This window comes from Formica exsecta, unplaced genomic scaffold (genome assembly GCF_003651465.1).
Source record: "Formica exsecta isolate Colony F162 unplaced genomic scaffold, ASM365146v1 scaffold18, whole genome shotgun sequence".
NCBI classification, from domain to species: Eukaryota; Metazoa; Arthropoda; class Insecta; order Hymenoptera; family Formicidae; genus Formica; species Formica exsecta.
The window spans coordinates 101,432-118,404 of NW_021849113.1; the positions used below are offsets into that span (position 1 = coordinate 101,432).

General features: G+C 35.4%; 1 protein-coding gene across 1 annotated transcript in view; it reads left to right on the forward strand.

Moving 5' to 3' along the window:
- The first annotated feature begins 737 nt into the window (after positions 1–737).
- Positions 738–16,973, forward strand: part of LOC115233613 — a 47,240-nt gene continuing 31,004 nt past the window's right edge. The window contains exons 1-3 of the mRNA XM_029804128.1: positions 738–788; positions 3,572–3,788; positions 6,456–6,511. Coding sequence (XP_029659988.1) covers positions 738–788; positions 3,572–3,788; positions 6,456–6,511 — 324 coding nt within the window. The remainder of the gene's footprint in view (positions 789–3,571; positions 3,789–6,455; positions 6,512–16,973) is intronic.

Below are 16,973 nucleotides of genomic sequence, written 5' to 3' on the forward strand. Positions count from 1 at the left end.
ATTTGACATATATCGTATGTCTCAAACAGTCCATACGAATTTTTGTGTTAATTTAATATAATATAAATATGTTAAATGGTGACACTAATACTACGTTAATATTTCAACAAAAAAAAAAAAAATAAATGCAAACTTTATAGTAATTTTAAAAAAATTTTGTGTAAAATCAATGTATTTTTAATGATAAAAAATGATAAAAAGTTGAAAAATGTTATTGACGGTTTCCAATCACTCTCACTCTCCTATTGTAGAATAAAATCAATATTTTCTTCTATAAATTTTAACAGATAAATTCCGTCATTAATAATACGGAATATATCTATTGTGTAAAATTAAAAATACATTGTGTTATTTCTATACCTTTTTTCAGTTGTTTTTAATAATTTAATATTTAAATTCAATTGACACAAAAACAATATGTTAAATTAACACATAAATATTTAACACAAAAATTTTAATCGGCATATTAAAAAAAAAAAAAAACACAAATTTTCCAGTAATGTAGGTAAAAGGAAATATTCCGGTCATACTGGAAATATAAGAAACACACAATCTCGTATACAACTGGCTACGTAGTCGACGATTAATAAGGAGACGAGATGCTCGGCATATCTTTCAGTCTATATTTTACATCTCGCGCGCGCGCGCGAGAGTCTTGTCTTATTGTTAAATATAAATTTCTCGCTACCGGGCGAGCTAAATCGTTTCAATCTTATCTCTTTAATGGATATCACAAGATGGCGAAGGATGCAAATGAAGCCTTTTCATCCCGACTTCCTTTCTCGCGGGTAATTCACTAACGGTAGCCAGTATGAGATTTATTATATCCGTAATTTTTTAATCTACTTTTTTCCTTCTCGTTATCTTCGCTACTACTGCATTGCAGATATATATCTCGGGCTTCTTTGTTTTCATTATCGATTTAAATATGTCGATTGCGGTATTTCTCTCTCTCGTTCCGTGATGAAATTTCATTATTAGCGAAATAATAAATGTAAGTTCTATCTCTCTCTTTCTCTCTCTTTATTTCTATCTATCAAGTTTGTCAAATTAATTTGATTGCGGTGAGTGAATATGACGTGGCCAGAATAATTGGCAAGCGACCAAAATGTTGATTAATATTTACTTACTAAATAATATTTATTCCCCACGTTTCGTTGTGCGTAGTAGTCCTTTTCAGTATAAATTTAATTAATAATTAACAGTACATTTTCATATTATGAACGATTCAGATATCGAATGATTAGATTTTTGACCCACTTTGCATGTCTATCTTCATTTATTATTTTGCAAAATAACTAATTATTCGTGCATTAACGAAATTTTTATATTAAAAAAATATTAATATTAGATATGATTTATTGCATAATTTCTATATTTATTTTATATTTATTTCATAAATTATATATATATATAATAAATATATCATACATAATTACTTAGCATTGTTGAATGATTTTATTTCTCACATACACATATACATAAAATAAATGATTTCTTTCTTTCCTTTTCCTTTATTGTTACATCTAATATACTTTCACGCAATCTCTTATATTCAACCCCCACTTTCTCCGACGTATTGTCAGATTAAATACCGAGCGCGTTTAAAAGAGAAACGATCCACGTATATAACCCGCGTGTGTATATGTACGCGACGCTTGTATGTGTATAACGCGAAGGAAGCGGAACACCCACGTCGATCCCGATATCGACGTCTAGGATGATCGAAAAAAAATATAAAGCGTCTCTTTATAACCGGACGGGGGATATCTTCGTCGTTTCTTATCATCGCGAAAAATCGGCGCGAGAAACGAGCGTTGTGCCCGATACGATTCCAATGTAATTCGGCCGTTTCTCCAAACATTCTTTGTCTCTTTCTCCCTCTCTCCTTCGTCGGTCGCGCGTCGCTCGTCCCCCCACCACCCCTCGCGTCGCCCCCCAAGCAGGTAACGTGCCAGCGCAATGGCGCCTTACTGACTGCACCTGGGATAACCGTTCGCCAGGTTAGGCCTCGCGCCGATTGGCCGGCCGGCGTAAAGCCCGACGCTGATTGGCCGGCGTCGCGGCTCCGCCGGCACGAAGGCTTAATCTCGTTTACCGTAGGCGCGCTGGCGTTCAGTTTAAGTTACCTCGGCCGGTCGGACGGTCGGTCCGCTTCTCGCCGTCCTCGCGTTCAAGCCGAAAGATCCGAAATTGCCGGATGCGCGCGTCCCGGTTTACCGGATTAAATTCCTCGATCGCGGCTCGTGCGTGCGCGCGCGCGCGCGTCACCGATTCCGGGAGAATCGACGCGAAACGCCGGTCGAGTGAGTGAGAGAGAGTGCGCGAACGCGAGCCGAGGACGCGTCGTCGCGGCGGTGACACGATCGCCTGCGCTCGCGCGTCCCCTCGTGCGTCTGTGTGCGCGAGCGCGGCAGCGCCTTCGCCGCCAAATGCGCACTGGCTCGTGTGTATATATATATATGTGTTTGTATCGCGAGTAAGTGAGTGTGTGTACAAGTGCGTACACACGTATACGCGTGTGTATTATCAACGGTGAGGAACGGGCATAAACGGGTATGGGCGCGCGCGCGCGTAACGGCTCTGTGTTTCTTCTCCTTCGGTCCTTCTCTGTCTTTCTCTCTCTCTCTCTCTCTCTCTTTCGTATCGCGGCCGCGCCGAATCCCGCCGTATATATACGCCGATTGGTCGGTGCGTGGTATTTTTGAAAAGTCGTACGTATGTGTGTGTATATATATATGTGTCTCGTTCGACGCTCTCTTTCGTTTCTTTGCCATTCTCTGTCTCTCTCTCTCTCTCTCTTTCTTTCTCCCCCGTTATAACCGCGAGAGAATCGCGCTCGCGGCCGCCGTATGGACGATTTTGAGAAAGCCGTCCGGTCGCGTCTCCTCCTCGTTCCGTCTCTCGTCCCGTCCCGGTCGAGTCGCGTCGGTCGGACGGACGGACGGAGATCCGCCGCGAACAGTTGTCGCCGCAACATACGCGCTGGCGTTTGGAGGGCGTCTCTTTCTCTCTCTCTCTCTATCTACCTATCTTCGGTCTGTTTGGTCGGCTCCGCGCGAGCCCGTGCGCGAATGCGCGAAAGTTCGAATTCGCCGGAGTTGACAGGTAGACGAGATCGTCGGCGGAGCAGAAACGAGCGTGGAAGCGAGTGTACCGTGTGTTATATACCTCGTCTTTGTTGAAACTCGAAACCGCGCGAAGAATCGCTGTTATATTTCCGTGGAAATTGTATTTTCTTTCTCTCTCTCTTTCTCGTCTATCTCTCTCTACGAATCTCGATATCGTTTCGTGACAAGAAGGTATATTTTTCCCCGTACCTGTAGAGCGCGAGTGAAGTGGATTTACTAGTGTTCTCATCTCGGTCATTGTGTTTCAGTATGATACGAGCGGAGGAGTCGATCGAGATTAACTCCGAGACTTTCGATCGTCGCGAGCGTCCGAGCGGCTGAAAATTCGCGTTGGGATTTGACAGGTCGCGGAAGATCGACCGCGAACTGTCATTCGCGTCGGGGGCGAGTCGCGTGCTTGTGTTCGTGTTCAGTTATCAGTGTGTACAGTTCGAGGTTAGAATCGCGTGTCGGTTGGGAGAGAAAGAGGCGTCTCTCTCTCTCTTTCTCTCGGGAAAAGGAGAGCGGAAAGGATCGGTGTGTGTCGTATATCGGTGCGCGCGAGCGTGGAAAACGGAATATCGGAAACGACGAAGGAATCAGAGGCAGTCCCCGATCGAGATCTGGATTACGCGGGCGCGTCGAGGATCGCCAAGATTTTGCCAATTCGTAAAAAAGGTGAGTGACGTTTCAAGAGATCGAGAACATTGGAATTATCTCGCGAAATTCATTTGCATTTTCTCGAAATATGCGTGTCTGAAATGTTGGGTAAAGCAACGTTAGACACACACATAAACACACGCACATGATGTTGCGAGAGAAGAAAACAAACAAAAACTAGTTACTTGTGTGCCCGTGAAACGAGCGATTTGTTTCACGCTCGAATTGTTTTTGATATTCGAGCGATCGGGCATCGCTAATCGATCAAACGGTTTTGCCATTGGTTCCGTTCGAATAATTCGATCGCGCGTTTCTTTGGCATCTGCGTTTTATCCGTAAATCGAAACCGTCATAGTTTCTCAATAAATTCGCATTCCATTGCAAAACGATGATTAAAATTGATGTAATTTCGCTTCTATTTAAATTTGCATATCGCAAAAAAATTTTTAAAATACAAAAAAATACGATATAAATAAAATACAAAAAAATACGATATAAATAAAATACAAAAAAATAAGATATAAATAAAATACAAAAAAAAATAAGATATAAATAAAATACAAAAAAATATAAGATATAAATAAAATACAAATAAAATACAAATATACTGTTTCATCTCTATCATATTCTAGCTTTAAACGAGTATATTGACGTGCGATTTTCACGTCCTTTCAACGTTTGTGATAAGACGCGCGTTCGATAACAGCCCAAGAAGTTCATAGTAACCCATAGTCACGAACTTGGTTCTGACCGATAGTTACTGATGCTAGAGAGTGTTGGATCCCATTAAAGCTAGTAAAGCTAGTTTGAAGCATCGTAGAAGTCGCTGATTCGAACGATTTCGCCACCGCGTACGCTCTCCGGTTAAACGTACTTTCCCGAGAAAGCGGCGTAGTAGCGGGAACACACGCGATTCCGTCGCACGAAGGGGCCGGCCCCCCCCCCCCCTTTCGCGAGCGAAGGAATCGAGGAAAAGTCGGCTGGCGTGCATGCTTCTTGGCAATCCTTTTATACGGATATCGATTCCAGGACGAGAATCGACGACAATTTACAATTCGATGTTTCATATTACATTGTATCAAATGTATCTTTCTGTGCAGATACATATACAGGGTGTCTACTCTCTTAGAAAAACATGGAAAACCTGGAATTCTCAGGGAATTTTATTGGGAGCCAGGAAATTTAAAAAAAAAATTCTTTCTCTGATAATTTTGTTCTTGCAATTCTAGCAGTAAGCAGTAGACTAGTAGACAATCTGCCAATAAACCTAGTTGTGAATTTTGTGTTTAAAATATGATATATTATAAATTATATATCTATCTCTGTTTATATATTGAATGTCTCAACAAAATATTGAGTATGCAGTTTATATTTTTTATTTTAATTTTTAGTGATAAAAAAATGAAAATGTTATGCAAATTAAAAATTTTTCTCTCTTAACGAAATTATTGTTTTTTCTTTTCAGTACATTTGTAAATATAGCATTTGAAACTTTTGTGTTTTTTTTTTTTTGAATGAATGAAAAGCGTTAGAAAACGCGTGCAATAAAAAAATTTATTTTAGGAAATTGCAAAAATTCTTTAAAATATTTTTTTTACCTGGAATTTTGAACAAAAATATCTGGAAAATCCGGGAATTTTTAGGGAATTTTTTTACTAAATTTGAGTAGACACCCTGTATATATGTATATTGGTAAAAAATAAGGTNATATATCATAATTAATATATAAATATAATTATCTATGCAAACTATTATAAATTAATTTATAACACATTATTTTTTATCTATTGCAAAATATACAGAATGATAAGTAATAAAAATCATTCGCGAAATAAAAAGCCTCGAGTTTATTTTGACGCTAACTTTACAATATTTTGGAAGCGTCTTCGTCTCTATGTAATTTATCTAACGATATCGAATACGCATATATTTATTTGTGTATTGCGTGCAGTGAGTCATGTTTGTCCTTTACGTTCCATCTGCTACTTCGCATGTGTTAACGATTTTTTTATGTACTTTATCTAATTTCTTTTTCTTTTCTCTTTTTCCACTCAAGTTTAAGTTCTGTCTCATTTTAAATGCAAAAAAGTTTAAGAGCATGCACAGCTTAAAAAGCATCGGACTTACTATTCCCCGTCCGACAGTACTCCGTTTGCTGAATTTATTTGTCTCTTAGCTGTGTATTTACATTCGAAAGATGTTAGAGACGCACGCGAACGGAATTTTCCGTTTCAACGATCGCTGTAGATGATTTACGGCAGAAATCTGATGGAACAGTTTCTACGGAATCGATCGTTTCGCAATTTCAATCGGCATCTCTTTCCGATTGTTGCCGCTCATTGTTCGTTCGGACAATTTGACAAAACGTAGACGATTCGTGCCGTGCATGAGCAGAGCGATAACAGATCTTTTCTTTTCTTGTACTTTCTTTTCATTGTGACTTTTTGTCTCCATGTCTCAGAAAAAAATTCAGAATTTCCAATGATCTCTGCCTCGTCACTTTGAATTTCATCAAAAGTCAATAAAAAACGCACAAGTTATTGCAGTATATAACTGATAAGCATGCTTTAAAAAACAGATATAAATTTCAACTAATTAAAAGGACTGCGTTTAAACGCGAAATGGAATAATTTCGCCGAGTACGAAATAACTTTATAAATAAAAAAAAAATGTGCTATCTTTCAGGAGGACACACGGACAGGGATGGCATGAGGGAGGGCTCCGGCAACGTTGCCGACGTGGTGAGTAAATTCAATGCACTTTTCTCTGTAGAGAGATAGAGATAAAAAGAGAGAGAGAGAGAGAGAGGCTCCTATTTTTATTTGACTTATGTGTGCCTTTTTTTATCCGTGCAAATTTTTTATCTACGTGCATATATATTTTGCTTTTCTATACATATACATTTCTCATAAAAATTTTACAATATCCGATGATGAGGCAATATTTCTTCAAGACATTTATCGTGGCTATCTTTTGGCGCCTCACGTCAAAGCCGCGTCGAGAACAGCCGCGCGAAGTATTTTCGAAAGCCTTCGGGCTGTCGACGTCGAGAGAAGTAGGCTACCGGGTTAACATCCAGTGGAGAGAGATAGAGAGAGAGAGAGAGAGAGGGAGAGGGGAGAGGATGACAGTGAGAAAGGGGGAAAAACGAGGAAAAGCGTGATATAAATAAATAGTAAATAAATAAAATAATAGTCGCGTTGATAGACTTATAATGAGATATCGCGAGGAATGCTTCGGTCAATCAGATCCGATCGCGATTTCACACGCATTTACGTACGTTCTCCTCCGTAGTAATTGGTGAGAGACGACACTCGGAACGTTAAACCAACGGAACACCGCGTGCATGCAATATATACAGTATGTATAAATTCAGCGTAACGACTTGCTAAACGCGGACGGAAGCGCGGATATAAATATACTATGTAAGCGTGTGTAGAGTGCGTCCAGTGAAATGCGACTGTCTGCTCGCACAACTTGGCGAGACCGGAAATATTTCATCATTTTTCCAGTTGAAATAATTTAAACACAACTATCTAGTAAAAAATGCGAATAATAATTTTAAGCGACTTTTATCATACATTTATTTCAAGAGTAACTTTCTCCAGGATTTTTTTTTTTTTTTTTTTTTGGTTGGGAAACTTTGAACAGATTGAGTTCGCAATTAATTAAAGGATCAATGAACATATTGTGGGAATAAAAATATACGTGATAATTAATTATGCAATGTACTCGCCGATCTATTAATTCCTCAACCTTGTACATCAAAATTCCGCAGTGATTTCTCCTTCGTTAAAAGTTAATGATCTTTTTAATTTTAATGGATGTGGAAAATTTCTACTATTAAACTTCTCCGCACTGTTGCTTTTTTTTCATACGTTCCTCTTCGAACTCTGCGCGTAAGTATGTGCTGAATTGCGTGTCGTGAAAGGGAAAATGTTTTAAATACAAAAAAGGGAAATCTCTTGGCACGTGCAATATCTTATTATTAAATTTCTTTCTCACGACAGCTGCCACAATTTGAAAAACTACCTGAATTTACATTTTTACAACTTATTCATAGTGACTTGGAGCTCCAGAATTTTCAATGTTCGCACATCATTTACAAACAATAATGAAGAGTAGTTTATCAGAAAAAAACGCTTTCCTTCAAATATGCCAACAGTACAGATTTACTTTTGTACATTTCGTTGCATTGCATTGTTTATGCTTACAATTGCGATTCATGAGATGTAAATGATACAGCTATGGGATGTAACCAGTCGAAACATTTATTATATTTATACATTAATTGCGGAATTTCCAGATATTAGATAACAATTTGCATTAATTTAATGTAATATAATACATTATTGATATACTAGTCGTATTCATTGCGTAATTTCATGACTTTTGCTTTTCATTTTAACAATACAAATATCCAGGACATTTGATAATAATTTCATTTTGTCTTAGGCAATATTTCTTGTTGAAAATTTGATAAAAATACTTGATTAATAATTATTTTAATTACTGTATTAATATATTAATTATTAAAATAATTTAATTAAAAAATAATTTACACATTTTCACTCTGTGAAATATAAACGTTCCAAATATAATCCATTTCCATATTGGTATAGAGACGTGACACATTCTCAAAAAGCAGACAGGTGACAGCATTCGTTGCTCGTTACTCGCTATTCATTATGCAACACGCGACAGAATTAGATCTCGTTATCGCCTCGTACGATTTTATGGCATCGAATCGGCCACGTGCCGTAATCGACGCGAAATGTAATCGATATTAATCGACATGTTTCACGACACGGGCCGTTCTATACTTTCTCATTGGACAGACGGATTGCAATTAACAGCATGGTATTAATTAGCGGATTTATCTGCATCGCGCTCATATACGAACACAATGCACCTTTGCCATAAATTGTACGTATCTCGCGTCCCATTTGTTTCGTTAGTACGCTCAAATGAGATTTGGATACGTTTCATCTGCAAATATCAGGACACAGATCAAATTATTCCGTGTCGTACTTTATTACGGTAATTGCAAAAATATATCGTGCTTTTGTAAAAAGCATCGGACGTTTGTTATATGTATTGATCGTAGTATACGTGGCCTAATTTCTTTAGAAAATTTGGCATTTATATTTTTAGAAATCTCTTGTATTTTTATTTGATTGTATTTTTAATTATTTAATTTCTTGTTTTTATTTTTTTATTATTTTATAATTATTTAAACGTTGCACTTTTTATAATACATTAATCGTCAAATTCTTCTTGAAATGTAAGAATACTAAAGTTTTTTGAGTAAAAATTTTATCAATTAAATTAAAATTCTAAAAATATTCTATATGCGATACCAGTTTTACAAAAATCCGAAAATTGAATTTACAAAATGTCTTTTTTTAACGATACGAAACGGCTTTAATTAAATCGAATAGAATATACGATTTTAGGTATACGATAAATCTTTAAAGAGAGGGAGCTGTATGTGTGATGCATCCTTTGATCACGTATCTGTGAGGTGCTGGCAGTCGCACTTTATCGATAAGATCGGTATCCATCGTATCGAAGTTTCTTAATACTTTTAAATTTCACACGATGTCCCGATCAAATACATTCAAGCAAGATAAGGGCGAATACGTTATCTCGTTAACTTTAGCTGTTGCGACATGAGGGTACCGAGATGTGATAGATCTGACAACATATACAAGTAACATATACTAGTACATCTTCATAGTTACGTAGTCAAAGGATGCGCTTGGCATAACTACCTTGTCTTTAGAGATTAGACGCATATAGTCGACGGATTAACCGCTGGAGAATTTCGGTCTACAAGATTGACTTTATTAGTAGGAATTAGCGGATATTCCTTAAATGGAATATTATTTAATTACCGAATGTTTTCCATGCAATTCCAGCGACAAGAATGGGAGAAGAATATATCTATTCATATAAAGAAATTTTTGATTACTCTATTATAAAAACGAAAAAAATGCACAGAAAATTATATTTAATATTGTCGATGTAACAATGTCTTCTGTCATTACAAATCATCAATTAAAAAAATAATTTAATAGTAGAAAATATATACTTTAGTATACGAAATAAAAATATATTGCCATCGCTAAAATAATAATAATTTAAGTAATAGTTGAGAAATATTTTAGTAGTTTTTTTACTTTGCTAATTTTTTTAATAATAAAATACTAATAATAATGATAAACTACGGTTTTACGTAAAAATTATACGGAATAATATTTACAAACATGGCATGGATATTATTTAAAATCATCGCGAATAGTATTAATAATATTTTAATAATATATCATATCAATATATCAATTTTTATCGTAGGTTAGATCTTTTTTAACGATTCATCCATTGTATTTTTATTGAGAGTTGAAAATATTACAATATTTTACCTTCCACGAGAGTTGTTTACATAAAAAAAAACATTCACATTACGTGTTTTTGCATAGAGTACACGCTTTTTACATTAGGCAAATATCAAATATGATAGGAATCTAGGATCCCTATTACCATCGTAAAAAAAAAAATCGCAGAATCATGACGATCGCGTGAGGTAACCAACGGCCATTACCGCATCTATAAGATAAGCAAATACGTTTTTAATGATATTCGTCATCCATTCTTTCCCCTTCTCTCTCTCCCTATCTCTCTCATATATCTCGATAACGTAGCGGAGGCGGATCTGGACGGAGGGGAGATCCCGACCTTTCTTTCGATCCCTTTTTCCAAATGACTGAACCCGCTCGAATGCGTCGATGAAACCGAGGAATATCAGAAGCCATTTAATAATGCTGACACTGCTTATATCCGATATTACTCCTTAATTACGGCAAGTATTCTCCCTAGAATCTGCATACAGAGAACCTTTTTATTGCGTGTTGTGATCTTATCCATGAGAATATTGAACATTGAGGTAAAGCGCTGACGAAACATATGTGAATTCATTTCATAATGTGCGGTTATTAAGGTGGTTATTCGCTAACATAAGGGCAAACTAGTAATGCAAATGAGAAATTAAATTTAAATGAAACATGTTTCGATCAATTATATCGCGATCGATTATATCGGACCGAACGTGAATCGAACGCGTTATAATTACTCCTTGTTTGTTGTTTATTTGCAGTACATATGTATTTAGATAATAATAATCTATGTATTAATGTAATCAGTAGTAAAACAATAATAACAATATAATTTATTAAATTAATTTATCGAGAAGGTAACCAAATATTATTTTGGTTGACTTGGTGCAAATAGATGTTGCATAGAAAATTAATAAAATGTATTAGTATGTTCACAACTTTACATATTTTATCGATATTTATAAAACTTAATATAATGTAATATTTAATATCTCTTTTAATTTTGTGCAAAGTATCTTTTCTTTTTTGCTGCAATTTTAAAACATATATTATAGAAATAATTTAAAATTAGCGTTTATATTATTTGATAATTTTAAATGATTTTTATAATATATTGATATATTTAAAAATTGAAGAGTTTGAAAAAATTCAATGGTTAACTCTTGACCAAGGATTACCATCAATTATTTAAACGGGAATTGCTAATGTTATTACTTACGTTAAATAATAGCCTTTACAAGCCTGATAATTCCAACTAATACCTCACAACGCGCGTCAGAATTTGCTAGCGGTTTATCTCTCAAACAGCGTATCTCAAGTTATTTGAACGTTCTGTGGATGTAATTTTGATCCATGTTCGACCACGATGGAATGCATCCATTAGCACGTTGCAAATGGACGTTGCAATTACAGTTGGGAGAGATATAAACTGTCTTTTATAGTAATTGCGCTATTCGAAATATGCAAATTTCTAAATGTTTGAAACTGTATTTGCTTAATTCATTAAAGCGGATTGATGTCTCATCTTTAGGATGAGAATTGGTTTACGATTAAAATCATTTTTTAGCAACATAAATAATTTTTTTCCTGCAACAAAAGTTATTTAATTTCCGGAATTATTTAATTTTCAAAAATCGAATTATTATCTGTTTGATAATCTTAATATTAATTTGAGATATATTTTACCACTAAAAACAATTGTGATTTTTATCTTTTATATTACAATTATGGCCTTTAATAGATTGATGACATAAAATACAAAAGAAATTATGAATTACGCCAATTCAAAGATTATAATATGATGTATTACAATATCTCCCAGTTTTGATTGATTGATTTAGCGAGCAATAAAAAGATATAATAATTCAATTTCCATAAATTAATTAGCCAATCGATCAATTTTCAAATAAATAATAGACGAGAAACTTTTTTTAATAAATTCAATGTCTCGTAAAACGATGAGTTTGAAATGATTGACAGAAAGTTTGAACGAAGAAACACGTGTATATATATTAAACGTGACGATGAATTTTAACGATATCCGCCTCTCTCTCTCTCTCTCTCTCTCTCTATCTCTCTCCCCGTCAGCAGTGTTTCTCGCTACACGTAGGCTTATGGTATTATCGCAGCGTCGTTCTATCCATCTAGATACCTATATATCTTCACTCTCCGTAGATACATGGAAATTCCATAATGCATACAAATACCTACAGCTTATCGATGGGCGGATGCGAATCCGAGCGCGTCACGCGAGTATCGTTTTCACATTTGCCTCGGTATGCGCTAAACGTCAGCGCTAAACATCAAAGGCATATACGCCCCTATTGCGCTCACAATCAGTCAATGATGACGACAGCGTATATCTGATTCGATCGTATATGCTAATTTCACTGCTGAACACGTCCGTGGTAATCTTCGACGGCATTAACTCTTTGACACTTTGACTGCTCCTGCGTTATATGCGATGTCTGGCGTATCTCTTTCGGTGTTATATATATATATAGGATGATACAAGAAGCAAGAAATGATTTTGCATGAAGGAATATAAGCAGAAAATACAATTTTTTTCCAAGCGAGATTTCTCGTTTTCAAGAAAATTAATATCGAAAATATCATTTTTTTTAACATTTATATTTTTTCAATAATTCATTTTTTTGTCATTTTAAACTTAAATAATTTTTATCTAATTACAATATAAATATAAATTATTCACTATATCTCGATAACATTTGGACTCTATAAATTTTAATTATTATAATTAATTAAACTTGTAAATTAAGAATTAACCGATTCTCTTCTAATTTATTTTTTAATAAAAGATAGATTTCGGGAGAGCTTACTTCGATTATTTAATAGCCAATGTCAACTGTATCGAATGTTTATGGAAATTGATCTGATATCGAATAACGAATAGCATCTCTTTCTGCATACTTGATGCCGCTCTTCATCCTACGCTTGTTTGTATACTAATCCTTTGAGACCGTCCGTGTTATTCGGATGGGTACGCGTATCCGATCCGTTTGCCATGAGGTGGATTTCGCGAACGACATTTACAACACACAATACGACGGGAACACAATACAAGGCTGAAGAGACGGAAGAACCGCAAGAGAGGCCTAAGTGCAAATGCCTGTTTTCGGAATCGGATGGCTTCCTGCTTTTCTCCTGTAATTCGCGATCGGTTTATGCCCGGCTGTCAATCTCTGTGACATCGTTCACGAAGTTCCCGAATTAGCTTGTTTGTTTTTCCCCTTATATTTCTTTCTGACATCGAAAAAAGATAGAAAAAAGGAAATATTAGGATAAAATTCTAATAAGATAATATATAAAATAATATACGTCCGTCATATATTAATACAACGGAGAAAAAAATTATAAATGCAATTTGCTTATATTATATAATATTATATAATACTCTTGATCTTGCACACACATCTTCCATTTTATCTATTTATATTTATGTTATTCTTGCGTGTAACAAATGCAAAAATCGCGCTAAGTAATTTAATTAAAGATATATTCGATGATGTTTCGATAACTAATCCACAACACAAATTTGACGTGCGTATATTAACAACACTTGCTCTAAAAATCATAAAATTTCACCGCCATCTGCTTTTGCTCTTTTTTTTTTTTTAAAATTCTAATAAGATAATTTATAAAATAATATACGTCCGTCATATATTAATACAACGGAGAAAAAAATTATAAATGCAATTTGCTTATATTATATAATATTATATAATACTCTTGATCTTGCACACACATCTTCCATTTTATCTATTTATATTTATGTTATTCTTGCGTGTAACAAATGCAAAAATCGCGCTAAGTAATTTAATTAAAGATATATTCGATGATGTTTCGATAACTAATCCACAACACAAATTTGACGTGCGTATATTAACAACACTTGCTCTAAAAATCATAAAATTTCACCGCCATCTGCTTTTGCTCTTTTTTTTTTTTTTTATATACTTTTCAAACTGTCCGATATTGCTTGTCACGTCGTGCTTCGTCGACATTTGGCAGATAACACATGTCCACAATAGTGTGCGCGTTTACAGTTGTACCATCCATCGCCTTTTTCCGCAACGAGAGATAAAAATCCGCCGGAGATGTATTCCCACGGAGGATCGAAGGGATACGGTGGTAGAAAAGAGGATCGGAAACGAGAAGCAACGGAAGAAAGAGAGAGAGAGAGAGAAAGAGAGAAATCAGGCAGACCGCGAACGGGAGAAGGAAAAAGACCGACGCGAAAAAGATCCTCTCTCGCGATTTTCCTAGAAATTCTCACATCTTCTTTATCGCAAACTCTAGTTCTCCAAGTAGAGTCTTACTAGATGCAAAATGACCTATTTTATCTCGCGTCGTGATCAGTCTTGAAGTTTCTTTCTTTTTTTTTTAACTGATAGGAGCACTACATCGATAGACGAAAGGTTACTTGTAGTCTCTATTGTTTTTTTAATTTAATTTTAGTTTTATGTAGTACATAATGATAAGTGTTATTGCTCTATAAACGCGTGTTAAATAATGATAGTAATTAATAATTTTATCATTTTAAATGATTATTAATAGTAATTTAGCCGCATAAAATAATGTTGCAATTCTAAAACACGCACAACAATATTAAAACAATTTTAATAATTCTGTATCTTATTCTCTATAAAAAGAAAAGAGAGAGATATATACATATATACTATAAATATAATAATAATATATATTTAAATATATAATTCTCTACGCGCATTTTATAATTTTATAATTGTCAGTGTCTCTCTCAAGGAGTAGACGTGACCGAGCTTACTCGGTTCAAAATATATCGAGAACTCTATTTATCTCGTAAGGTTAGCACTCAGATCCATAACACTCAACGCGATAATGACTGAGAGAGCTCAGTGAGAGCTTTTATTTCGCGAGACGTGTCGACGTCGCGTTGATGCATCGATTTACGTCGTTGTGGACACCAGTTCAGACACGTGTGTAAAATAGAGTGCACGCAATTCGCTTGCTGCAGATGCACCGAATGAGTACGAGTCTGGTAAACGTAAGCAGGCAATGCAGTGGCGTATTCAGTGCGCTTGCGAATTAATTAATGCAGTCGTGGCTCGTCGCGCTTACAGCTATTTCTCGTATATAGGGTGTCCTGTAGTAACAGGAACATGTTGTTTCACTCATAGATGTTACCGAGCAAATGAAAGAATATTGACATTTTGTAAATATTTTGACATCTGTCGACATTTTGACAACAAAATTGATATTTTCGCAGTTACGGATACTCAGCGTTGAAAATTGAAGAGAAAACGAATTTTTGAACGGCTTAAATTTTACGTATGATTTACGGAAATAGGTTTTTAAAATGTCTGAGAGAGATCAAAGGATTGGGAAGACGAGGAGGAGGTGGGGTGGGGGAAAAAATGAAATAAAAAAATAATTGCATTTATCTCTCGAGTTACATAGTAATATCTTATCTGCGTGCGTTTTAATTTTGTGATCGGAAAATCTTTTGTTAATAAAATGGATTACATGGATCCTTGAAAAATTTTGCTAATCTTTTTTTCGTCATTTCCATTCGAAAGACCCTTTGTGTGGATTGAAGAATGGATTTATTCCCTCGTAAAACGCGTCCGCGTGCGCATTCGGTTGTAATTAATACGGACGTATATGCAAATGTGTAACATACGACTGGCAGGAAAAAAAATGCCCCTATGGGTCTCACATTATATAACGCCTTTTTTAAGGCCAGGTTCACATAGGTACTTTGATCTTCTGATTTATTCTTTATAATCTTTGCGCGTCTTTTTTTTCTCTCTTTTTTTTTCTGGCCTGATTAAAAATCTCGTAGGTGAATGTTTGAAATAGGGATTTTCCGTAGGAAACTTGGTTATTTTGTGTGTTTACCATCCGGAAGAATTCCCCACGCGTTAAACGGGGGAGCTTGGTTTATTTTCTCGCGTTATTTCTGAATAATATTTCAGTTCTCTCTAATTAATGCGGACATATGCAAATGCACAATAATGGACAAAACAACAGTCTGGTATATCGGATTTCACGTAATTACCATGTTTTCTGATGTCGGATGCACGTAGGTAATTGGGTGTACACACAGTACATCGCGCGATTTACGCTGTCAATTTTTTCCGCGGTTTACCTTTGTGCGGTTGAAAAATTCTTAAATAAATATTTTGTTAATCTCTTGTAATTCCATGTTATAGAATTAATAACCGTTCCTTTCCTCTTGAAATCTTTATTAACCCGACTGGTATTGCGACGTATTATTGTGTTTATCCGTCTAATTAATTAATGCGAACCTATATGCAAATGCGTGATGTAACAATGCGGATGAAAAAGCGTCGCGATATCTTTACACATATGTATGATTTCACATTATTACATATCTTTTTTGTAAATCGAACGCCAGGTTCACGTGAGTACATTCACACCAGATTGCGCGATCTCACTCTCTGCTGTGAAATAAAAAAAAGTACAAAAATCGCTCGTATAAATTTTTTGAAATTTTTTTATTTCTGTTCGTTAAAACGTGTGTAAGTACTTTTTTTATTCCGACTAAATCCTTTATATATATGTAGAGTGGCATATTTCCTTGCGTGTAATTTTCGAATGCTTTCCGTTCGCGATATTTTACCCTTGCTTTCATATTTTACCCTTTTGCTTTCGCGACGTACATATATATATATATACATATATATGTGCCTCGCACACATGTACGTATAAGTTAAAGAAGTCGCAAAGCGGAAAATAAAATACATGCGCCTATCGTAGCGTCGTATCCCCTCACGTCCGAGTA